At 41.7% G+C, this 12,348-nt stretch overlaps 1 protein-coding gene across 1 annotated transcript in view; it reads right to left on the reverse strand.

Moving 5' to 3' along the window:
* SLC25A26 (solute carrier family 25 member 26) overlaps positions 1 to 10,926 on the reverse strand; it is an 87,388-nt gene extending 76,462 nt beyond the window's left edge. Inside the window, exons 1-3 of the mRNA XM_054387375.1 lie at positions 10,894 to 10,926; positions 8,813 to 8,969; positions 7,047 to 7,156 (exon numbers count right to left, since the gene is read on the reverse strand). Of these exons, the coding sequence (XP_054243350.1) occupies positions 7,047 to 7,156; positions 8,813 to 8,969; positions 10,894 to 10,926 (300 nt within the window). The remainder of the gene's footprint in view (positions 1 to 7,046; positions 7,157 to 8,812; positions 8,970 to 10,893) is intronic.
* Positions 10,927 to 12,348: the final 1,422 nt, after the last annotated feature.

A 12,348-nucleotide genomic window follows, 5' to 3' on the forward strand; every position in this document is an offset into this window, starting at 1 on the left:
TCTGACAGAATAACTTGCAAGCCAGGAAATCCATCAGGAAAGACTTTTAAATTATTTCTCAATTACACTCTTTTAACCCAAAGTATTTTCCTCTATAGACACTTTGAGCTACAAATATACTTAAATCAGATGAGCATCAGCCCTAGGATTGAAAGAAAAGAGATGACAATCACTATGTTTCTACTTTTCACTGCAGAGTGGCATGTCCCCTAAGCCCTGGATTGAGTAGATATCACAAAGCAATCTAGGAGGGGCAGATGATGAAGAGGCAATACATGCAGTTAACATGAAGCATGCAAGAGAAGATCAGCATGGGTGGCTGGTTAGGTGTTTGACAGATCTTAATTAGCTGTTTCAGCCTTTAATTGTATGATGCATCGGTTGGCAGCATTTGTGGATTCATGCCTTCATTCATCTTTATTTACAACCAATTAGAGCTGCAGCTCTAATTTGAGTCTCTATCTGCTCTATCTATGCTTCTTCTACACTAGCTCTTAATGGCAGCAATCTCACCTTCACAACCGTCTTCCAACAACTGCTCAGCCATGCTTGTGCATAAGGATTTGGCAAAAATCCTGTAGCATCTGTACTGCAGCCTGACCTCACCTAGATTAATTTATGAGTATTTCCAAATACCCCCATGATTATTTCAGCAGACCACTTATGTTGCTGCACTCTCCACCACTGCTCATCTTGCCAGGATCAGCATGTTCCCCTTCTCATTGTATGCACCCAGATATGCACAGTCATGCCCAAAATGACAAGCATTAATCAATGAAAATGGCCAAAAAATGCTTAAGTACCACCAAAAAAAAAGGCCTCAAACTTTGACTGCTGTCAGACTTTCGATACTACTTCGAATACAAAAGTCTGCCAGCCCATACTACACTGGTTGAGACAGAGTGCAAAGCAGAAAACCTGGCTTTTTCTTTTTAAAGGGTTTTGTCCATTTGTGAGTTCAGTTCTTAGAAAAGGGATAGTTAAAAAATTGAAGCCATTAGCCCAAAATCTAGACACAATAAGTACTAAATCACATCTCTGTTGCATCAGACAGTTGTTTACTAAGATGCAACTCTCCTTAGAGTGTCCAACTTGCCTGTTGAACTGCAAAGCCACATTTTCCAACACACAAGTTTGGGACTTTTATTATCTTAAATCTTAACTCCATGTCTGATGTGAACAGATGCTTCATGCTTGTTAGACTGGGCTTCTGCAAGCAGACCTCCTTGGGCTTATGCTGCAAAATCCTAACCAATTATCCTGCTGGAGAGTTTTTGATGATATTACTCTGTGGACTTGTCTGACACATGCTTCAGCCTTTGCCTCAGAAATGGCATTAATAGCACCTTTCTTCTTGGACCTAGCCAGTCTCTCTCACAGAATTCATACCTGTACACTTTTGGCAATTCCTATTCTACTAAACTGAAACTAGTTAACTGTTTCAAAGAATATGGCCAGGGCAGAGGGAAGAAGGGGTTGATTCATGGACAGAGAGAGAGAAGACAACATAATGTTGGCCATCACATTAAAAAATTTATTAAAAAAAAAAAAGAAACAAACCCCATGTCTGAAATAATATAAAATGTGCACTTCTTTATTTGAATTACAAGCACACTCAGAATGTTGTTCTACAGAATCATGACTTGTAAACTGTAAACTTGCTTGCATTTGGTCTTGCTTCTTTTAAGGAACAAGCCAGGGCTAGTAGATAAAGCTTGCTGATTTCCCCAGAAAGATAATTCCTGCATTAAGAAGCTTTCCTATTTGACACATCCCAACAACAGATAAAAAATTCCCAAGTTATTAATACTGAGGGTCAGATGCTAATCACAAATGAACCACACACTTTGCTTTTATCACCGAAGTTTCTTAAGTGGCAAGGCTCTGGAATACAGGAGTGAGCTCAGAATTCCACCCTGAAATACCAGTCCTCACCTTGCCCTGTGCAACCACACAGGGATACGACAAATTTTTGGACATTGCAATTCAAATTGATTCAACAGCTCTCATTATCATCTCTGAAGGGAGCCATCCTTACTTAACCATTCAGAACTGTTTTAGAGGATAGCCAAGGCTACCTCCTTTGAGGTTCCATTAAAGTTTTGTAGGTAGCCCAAGTTTTACCACTTCCAGACAGGCAATAAACAACTTTCTAGACCCACAATCTTGTCCAGCATTTATACAACCAAAAGAGACCACTAAAGCAGAATGAAAATGAGCCAAATGAGGAACCTAAAGTATCATGGCTACATCAGCATAAAAACATAGCAGGACAAACAAATGCAGGCACAGCACCATAAATATGACTTGGCAGCTTTCAGGATCCAAGTTACTTGGTCTAACACCACAGTGTACTCTGTAGACACATCACAGTGCACGTAACCTGGGAGCCTTGGGGAAATACTGCACAGTATCAACACACCTCCAGCACTGTAAACCTAAAGTACTCTGGAAACTAACACAAGGACATAAGCAGCTCAATAACTTCAGCTGGTAATCTACTTCCAGAGCATGGTCATTACCACTAGCTGCCAAAAGAACAGGACATTTAACTCCCATTCCGGTCCTCAGTCCTCCCACACACTTTCTCTCACAAGTGAGCTGCAAGCCAAGGTGTCAGAATAGAAAAAAAAAAACCAAAAGTCACCAAAAGCAGCCAATTAAAAGGTCAGAAAGATAAGAGTGTACCTGATATTTACAAGCAACAGCTCAAAACTTGCACTAAATATCTTGCAAAGCCCAGATCCTAACCATAACAGTATCTAAATAGTAAATAGAAAAGGCTGTTGCCAGCTCACTTCCCTAGAATGTAACCCAAATTACTTTATTTTCACCTCCATGGAAAAGCCAGTAGGATTTAAAGTTAACCCTGCTGAATCTAACCACTTTGTCACTCAGTGACAAACTCAGACTGGGGCAATATTAAACTTGCCCCAAAAAATCAAGTTTGCAGGAAGCTGGGTGAGGAAGCCCAGAGGGGCCCTACTCTTTATCAAAGTTTCTTGCCATGTATACACTGCCATAAAAAATTCTGTACAGTCCATCTGGAGCTGCACATTTAACTTTGGATCTGCAAGAAGCACCTGGTTACTATGTAAAATGGGCACTAGAAGGTTAAAAATACTGTTCCTTCTCCAAGTTACTCACACTGCCTTAGAATATTAAAAGTAAAATTTTGGAACATCTGGTTCTCCTTTCCACTCCCTATGATATCATGTTTTCCAAGCACATTTGGCAGCTCACTGTAAAGATACAGGCAGACTAAACATACAGGGCAACATAGAGTCAAGACGAAAAATTCCAAAGCTCTGGATGCAGTAAGTGTGTTTCCTATCTCCAAAGTTCAGTTACACGAGTGGCATAATAAGGGTTTTCCCCTCCTTGGTAACTTATGTACTCTTCAACCTTCTTCTTCCTTGATGAGATGGTATGATATACCATGTATCTGCCCTCTAGAGTTTTGGCTCTGTCCTGCTAAGTAATTTTTCATGTACTATGGGCTATTCAGAGCCTCTGCATAGCAAGATTCAGTTATAGGAAAAAATAATTCTGTAACAGGGTCAGATTTTGAATGCAATTTTCTTTATCCCATTCCTGGAGATGAAATTAGCCTTCAATATCCCTCCTGCCTAAAAAGGGAAAAAAAGACCCACCCAAACACACTGTAACCACTGTCTTTCTACTGCTCGGTTTTGTGCCTCCTAGGCTGGAACTGAGAAACTAGAGCACACCACTTCCAGGGGACTCTGCTTCCCATCAGCTTACACAGGTTTTAAACAATACAGAAGAATGGCTGGTATAAAAACTAAGAGTTCACATTTGACTGATGTCTCCCATATAGTTTAACACATCTTGATGCAACTTTTGCATTTTTATCCTTCTACCTATAATTATTTTTACTGGGCCACATTCAAAACACAAATTAGCCAGCATTAGCATACCTTTAAGCTTAAGCTATGCTCAGATTTTATTGACCCACAAGAGGGTAGCTGACTCATTTATGCTCATCAGTGAAGGAGTAGCAAACCTCGAAATCCAATGTCAGTTTCCTGCTCTAAATCTTAATTTCTCTGTTTTGTAAGAAGGCAGTTTGGAAGGGCAAAGAGATGCCTTGGGAATCCTAACACGACAGAGTGCTTGGCTTATTATTTCACATTTAAAAGCAATTTATACCACAGTAATTGTTAAAGTGTACAAAGGAGGAAAAGTATGTATTTAAAAAAACCCTACTGACAAAATAATAGTCCCAGTGGTTATGCTCTGATTAAAACTTCATGACTAATCAATAAAACTATAATTATAACTTTCACCCTGATGCTGTTTGGAATAGTTTATATATTTCTATTGATTGGCTAAGGCTTTATATAAAACAAATGTGAGAAGATCTCGCTTTGTGCTGTTTTTATTACAAGTTGGTTGCAGCAAATCTCTAAATCCCCACCTCAATTATTTTACAGCTTAACTCTCCCATCACACCAAGAGGAGAACAAAAGCTAGCAAAATGCAGAATCTTATTAGCTGAAAAATGGCTGACAACATCACATAAAGTTAAATTGCCATTTCAACAGCTATCAATATATATTTTCCTGGCCTTAGAGTAGCAAGAACCAAGCATATGAGACAGCCCTAAGCAACTCATTTAACCGTGCTGCATCTACCTCTGTCAGCCTGAAAATGAAAGGAGCAAGTGCCCTAGTTGTAAGGGTCACAAGATTACAGACCACCTTGGAAAAAACAGGCAACACATTCTGTAATGACATAAGGAGTCATCTGAGACAAACTGGTCTTAGCCTGCTGCTGCTTAGATTACCCAATTACACTTTTGTCACAGTACTCTCACAAGCAGAGGAAGTATACCAGAAATAACCCACTCACAAAAAAAGATACTTTTTTTTTCCTCCTAGTGGATTTTGTCCCAGAGCACTGGCACCTCTCCATGAGCCAAACTGTCATTTTGCTTGAATTTGAAAGCACATGAGAAGCTTAAATTGCCTTTTGGGTCTGCTGTTCCTTGGGATACCAGGCAAGCAAGGAATTTAAGGGCTATGCACTGCCATAGCAGTGAAGAATCTCTTGCTGATTTTTAACAGCCTTTATAGAATTTCCATGAAAGTAAGTTCTGTGCATTGCCTTAAGTTAGAAGTTATAATCTGACAGCACAGGCTCTAATCAAGATCAAAAAGAATCTACCTGAGGCAGCAACATAGACATATCCCACCCAGTCCTAAATCTATCACCTTGTATCTCCTCCTGCCTATAACCACTATCAGAGCAGTTAGTGGGTGCTGCATTCACCTATCTTAGTGTGCTCGGTATGTTAAATTAAGTTCCCTGGCTAAGTTCCATTCAGTCTAATCAGTATAATTTCCACAAGTTAAAAACTGATACCACAGAGAGCCTAGAGGAAGCAGCTAGGCAGTGCTGCATGTGGCACTTAGAATTTACAATATATAGCAAGGAAACAAAAACACAACCTCTTGCACAATTAACGTCTGCAAAATCCACACTGTCGACAAGGCAAGGATAACCCAGGCACCAAAATTCCCTTGTGACCTTCCTCAATGATCATCTAAAGTGTTCAGCAGAATCTGGTCCAAATTAGTCTGGGTATTGTATAAATCTCAGCAAAGCCAGAATATTCCTTGCAGCTCCAGAATATGTTACAAACTAACTAATGGATGTAATGGATAAGAAACACAGTAACTTTTTCAAAAAGAAGGCTCTGGGAGAGAGAGGTTTTCAAAAAGGTTGTATTTAGAAATTCTTTTCCTTATTCATGGGTACCTTTATTGTGCAATAAGCCAACCAACACGCTAAACTAAGAACTATAGCTATCAGGGAGATAATGTGAAAAGCTGCCACTAAAATGTACAGATGTCCATCTCACAGGGAAAAGCTTCATCACATTAGCCAGGGCACTTTCCACTGAGGCAGGCTTCATCAGGAAAGCATTACTCATCATTTGGTAAGTTCCACGGCTCCTAGGTGCCCTATCCTGTCACATCACTTTGTGCACCCACTGTTTATAAATCCAATAAAATATTTTGGTAAATTATGTATTCCTCAGTTTAGGAAAGATGTTGAGTTGCTGAAGCATGTCCAGAGAAGGGCAACGAGGCTGGTGAGAGGCCTTGAGCACAAGCCCTATGAGGAGAGGCTGAGGGAGCTGGGACTGTTTAGCCTGGAGAAGAGGAGGCTCAGGGGAGACCTCATTGCTGTCTACAACTACCTGAAGGGAGGTTGTAGCCAGGAGGGGGTTGGTCTCTTCTCCCAGGCAAGCAGCACCAGAACAAGAGGACACAGTCTCAAGCTGCGCCAGGGGAGGTTTAGGCTGGAAGTGAGGAGAAAGTTCTTCACAGAGAGAGTGGTTGTCCATTGGAATGTGCTGCCCAGGGAGATGGTGGAGTCACCATCCCTGGAGGTGTTCAAGAGGGGATTGGACGTGGCACTTGGTGCCGTGGTTTAGATAGTCATGAGGTTTAGGGTGACAGGTTGGACTCGATCTTTGAGGTCTCTTCCAGCCTTCTTGATTCTACGATTCTATGATTCTATGAATTCACAGAGAGAAGGAGAGTGAGATAATGATTAATTAGTTAATACTGGTTCTTACATGTTAAGGTTTCAGATGATGGCACCCACCTACTTCACATAAAACATCATTCTCTTACGGTTACTTTTAAAACAAAGTCCTTTCCATGATTACCCCCACAGGAAGCTGAAAGGCTGTAAAAACCTTTCTTGGGTGTTCACACTGACACCCAACCACTACAGCGTGAGGCTGCATTGTCTATTGGAACAATCCACATTTCCACTATCTACTAACTTAGCAAGAACAAGCTTACTAACAGACTAACTCTTTACTCACATTGAAACAACCCTTACAATTGCGACCACATCATTAAAAGGTAAGCAATATTTTTGTAAAACCTGTCACATGTACAAAGATGGTCAACACTCAAGAAAGATATGACAGCACACCTAAGCTTTCATAACTACACAGTTTCCCCTCCTCTCACAGACACACTATGTATGAAATTCTTTCTTACCACTTCTCCAATGGAGGCAGCCACCATGTGTGTTGCTGGAGTCAAGTAAGATGTAGAGCCATGGTGCATGATGGTTTTCACATTCTCATAGGTGATAAAAAATGCAGCAGCTGAAATTCAAGAATACATGCAGTCATTTAATGGTTCCTCCATCACTGGACTAGCACAAAAACATTTAGAGGTGGACTTTGCCCCCTATTATTCTGCAAATGTAATTGAAAACAGGTTATTTTTTTCCCCAAAATAGTACAAGAGTATGAACACAATCTGTAGTTTAATTCCTTTAAAAGTTCATGGTCCTGGCTATCACTGGCAAACTTCCCATTCATATTAAAGATGTCAGGACTTGGGGCCATATTTAGTACTGAGCTAAGAACTAGTTGACATGTCAACTAGTCATGAATGCCCAGAAATTCTGGAAGAAATGGTATATTCAATATTCATAGACAGCAAGAGTACAGAGAAGGTGGTTTGGTTGAATTGGAGGGAGGGTCTTTATTTTTGGGGAAGAAAAAACCCACTCAACCCCTACATCAGTTGATTAGCTGAAAAAAACAAAACAAAAACCAAACCAAACCAAACCCCACAACCCACCAATCATCAAAGCAGTTGATACAAGTCTGCTACCCCACAACGTGCAGAACTGTTATTAACAACTTCTTCCTAGCTATCATCATTTTAATGTTTTGCACTTCAGCTCCAGAAAAAAGTTCTTCCAAGCTTCCAAAGGAATTGCAGAAGTCCTCTCCAGTGAAGAGGAAACATACAAAACTAAGCTGAGCTTAGCAACATGAGCTATGTTTATTCACTGCAACAGCCAGCTACAAAGGCACTTGCACCTTAAGGGTTACTCCTTCTGCTAAAGATAATTTCAGTTCCCAGTCATATGTTGGAAAGATAAAAACCACAGTTCAGATTTTGGAGATGTAAATCCTGAAAAAACCTGACATGTCTTGCAGGTGAACAGATTTTAATTGTAAAGAAGGGTTATGTGTATTGCCTTCTGCTAATCAAAAGATGCTTATCACCTCAAGAGGAGATAACAGAGCAGACAAGATAAAGAACTGAATTTTGTGATATCATTTTATGAAGGACATCAAACATCTGAAGGTGTCAAAGCATTTGTCAGCAAAATGCACTAACATTTACTACTGACAACATAGGTTGCTGCTTTTTTATGACTCCCTACAAAATAGACAAAGGCATTAGGAATTTTAGATGCCTTCTTTTTTCTGCAGGGACTACAAACATTACTTTTTTAAAGCTTCAGTTTCAGAAGTATTCCTGTTGTCTTCTCATTTTAAGTGTTGTAGTTGTTTCCAGGGAGAAAAATAAGAGAAATAGTGTCCTCAGGACAATTAGCTCAAAGACCTCCAGTGCTCAAGCACTTTGAATTTTGATTCATTTCCAGTACCGTGAGAGGGTGATGACAAAAGTGTTCAGGGAAAGCAAGAATCAAGCCCTCTTTGGCACCTGGAAATGCTTCAGGGTGTCCCTTAGAAGTAAAGATAGGCTTGTAAGAAATATCCAGGAATCTTCCAAGGAACAAGGGTGGCTTATCAGAGTAAGCATGCAGCAACCTTCATTAAGGCTGCTCAAAGAGCCCACACAATACTGTACGATTTTAGGAACTGCTCTTTACAGCTAGACATGGACTCACAGAATCCAAAGAATTACCTGCAGCAGAGAAAGCCATGGACATGAACACCTTATACTACAGAAGTTCCAACTTAAAGAAGACAAAGCACAATCCAAAGAACATTTACCATTTGGAAAGGATCCTATAGCAGTGGAAGGAACACCAGCATAGATGCCACGAAAACCACCAGCCTTCCTAAATCCTTGAGGACTCTGCAGTCTTGTTTTTACAGTATCCAGGGGAAAAAGGATCAAGTCAACACAGACACCAGCAACTCCACCAGCCTTTGAGACAAAACCATAGAGAGCATTAATATTCATAGGGGTGAAGCTCTGGTGATCGCATGAATAACTGAGGCATGCCTAAACCAAGGCATTTCTGTGTCCTTTCTGTGGTCAAATTATAAACTGATAGTCTGACCCAGACCTCAGTAGCTTCTACAGCTATAACAATGATGTTTCAACAAAAGCAAGCAATAGATATTACACCTCCTAACCATTTTTAAGGTATTTTGAAAACAATCTCCGTGTTTTGAATAGCAGGAGCAAAACAATGCAACACTGACACACTATACATAAAGGCAAGACAGTGAATGCCACTTTTCAAGATGAAATGGCACAGAATGACAAACACCTGTAGGAAGTAGTGTGATAAGATCAGGGAAAGACAGAAGCAATTCTGTTTCCCCTGGAGGCACCTCTAAAAAGCAGACTCACATCTTTGTAGCAAATTTCTTCATTTAAAGTGTTGAAGAAAGTAAAAAAGTAAAGTAAAACTCCCTTTTTTTATTGACAAAAGTCTCTAGGAAAAAAAAAATCATGTTAAACAAAGATGCTTTCAGAGTCACAAGGAAAAGGGGAAGGTTATTATCCAAAGAAATTCTAAAACCAAATCCTAAACATACAGCTTCAGCAACAGCTCAATCTTTTTCCATGGCCTGTGTTTCCAGATTACCTTTTCTTTTTCTTTTCTAATTTTCCCCAGCACAAGGCTGATTTGAAGGAAAGAATCACTTGTCAAAAACAGGAGCAGGAGACTGAAATGTATAAAAACTTCATTTCAAAAACACGGAAAAAATAAATAGTTAGCATTAATTCTTTATGAGACATTATTTAAATGTACTATTATTCACAACAGAAAACAGATTGCAGTCTAACTCACATACAACAGGGCACAAAAACCAGCTGCACTGATTTTTAACTGCCTGAAAACAAATCACATGTGTGTTACTCTGATTTATTTTTTAAGGGCCAAGAGAGGATTCAGAGAGATGTTCACTATCTACTACTAAAGTTTTAATCAATAAGTTAATTACTCTTTTAATCTAATTAACTATTTTGCATGCATTGATTTTTCTTCAGTCTTTTTCATCAAAATCCTTATCTGCTCAAAATAGCATTGATCAAATTTAATCTACCCATCTGTTAAAACATGAATCAAAAGTTACTGATGGCTTCTTCAGTTTTCAAAGTTCTGCATCTTAAATGTCATTTAAATTCATGAAGCTGCTAATAAAGCACCTGCCAGAGGGCCACAATACCTGTAAGACAAATAAAATATACCTTCTGCCCTCTCCTTTCAGTGACAGCAGTATTATCAGAACTTAAGACAGCTGAAAAACCTTTACCAGGAGTTGGACATACCTGCTAAACCTAACTGCATTGAAATGATGAGGGAAAACCAGGACCTAATTCGAATGTACTGAACCATGACGTTGCAGCTAGCAGCCGACTGTCACCGGGGTACTCAGGGCAGGGAGCAGGGCTCTCCCAGCAGCCACAGGCCCACAACTCTCCTCACACTAGCCCAGGGCTCGACGTTCATGGCTTTCCAGACAGAATTGAAAATGATCGCTGGATACTTTCAAGGAGGTCCCCAGATATGCAGACGGGTGGCTTTAATCCCTTGTATGCCACAGTGCTGAGAGTGCACGTGGGAAAACAGCTCTTTTTAGGAGTGAAATACAGCACCAAGCTCACGACCCACAGCGCACTAAAGCAGCAGCGCCACCGGGCCGTCCCTCAAGGTCACGGTCTCACCACTGCCCTGACACCTGCTGCCCGGGGCTGGCTGCTGAATCCTTGAGGAGGCGAACCAAGGCATGCTCCCACCGTCCCTCAGCGCAGCACGGGCCTGGGACCTGCGGGGTCGGCAGCCGAGGCCGCCGCGTCGCCTCGGCAACAAGCAGTCTCGGGCCCGCGCACTCACCGCCAAGGCCGCCCAGGACTCCCGAGAATCCATGCAGAGGTGGCGACACGGGACGGCAGAGAGCAACTCCCCCCACCAAGGGACGGGACTAGACGCCCCACTGTAGCCGTGGCCCGCGCGTGCACATGGGCGCAGCCATGTTGGTGTCCCTGATCTGCGGTCAGGCGGGAGAGCGTCAGAGCTGCGGCACTGCTAGGCCACCGCGCATGCGTATTGCAGGCAGCGGCGTCCCTGACGACGACCTTGCCCTTTCTTCGGCCTGCGTTGCTAAGGGTTACGAACTCTCGCTAAAGTTACTGTTGGAACGAGAGCATGCAGTAATTAAAACTGAGCGTTAATTAAGTATTGCTCAGTGGTGATTGGCTGTGCAGCAGCAGCAACGCTGCTCCAGAATATGAGGGGAAGAGGCGTTCTTCTGGGTGCTCCGAGGGACATTGTGGTTCACTGGAACGGGTTGGAAGGGACTTCTGAAAATCATCTAGTCCAGCCCCCTGGTAGAGTGGGTTCCCTAGAGTACATCACACAGAAACACCTCCAGCTGGTTTTGGAACCTCTTCAGAGGAGACTCCACAACTTCCCTGGGCAGCCTACTCCAGTGCTCTGTCACCCTCAAAGTGAAGAATTTTTTCCTTATGTTTATGTGGAATCTCCTGTGTTCCAGTTTATGGCCATTACCCCTTGTCGTCTCACTGACACCACTGAGAAGAGTCTGACCTCCATTCTCCTAACATTTATTTATAAGCATTAATGAGATCCTTCCCTCAGCCTCTTCCAAACTGAAGACCTAGCTCAGCCTCTCCTCGTAAAGTAGCCCTCCACCCGTGGCTGGGATCTGTTCAGAATGCAATCCTATATCCATTGGGGGGGAAGGGAGGGGAGAAAAAAAAAAAAAGCATTGTGAGAGGAAAACGTTTCTGAAGTAATGTAGAGGTTTCCCTTAATTCATGCCTGCAGCCCAAACCCCCAGTGCCTGTTCGGCTGGCATCACCTTGTGTGTTTTCCGTGGGCTGTTTCTGCAAATGAATAAAGACTCCTAGCCAGGGCCATCTTTCCTCCCTGTTCCCGGGAGATGTGTTGGCTCTCCCTGGAGGGGAAAATGCCATCTTTCATTCCCATCCCATTGGAAACATTTTAGTATTTTGCATTTACTTTTTTACTGAGGTCTTAACCACCTCAAAATGGCATCGGTGTCAAATTGGCAGTGGTTTGAAATGCTGCAAAGAGGTTTTTGGCACAGCCTTCACATAATCCTCACTCATCAGGAAATCACACTTGAAATTACAGGAAATACTGTTCCAAGGGAGGGAGCAGAGGTAATTGTTGGAGGACATTTTGGTGCATGCAGAAACAGAAAAATCAGCAGGCTTCATTTCAAGATTTTCTTGGCTGTGAGCACATTACTTGGGATGAATTTTGGTCATAGAAGCTAAGGATGTGACAATGCCTCACATTCTC

Source organism: Indicator indicator, chromosome 15 (assembly GCF_027791375.1).
Source record: "Indicator indicator isolate 239-I01 chromosome 15, UM_Iind_1.1, whole genome shotgun sequence".
Taxonomy (NCBI): Eukaryota; Metazoa; Chordata; class Aves; order Piciformes; family Indicatoridae; genus Indicator; species Indicator indicator.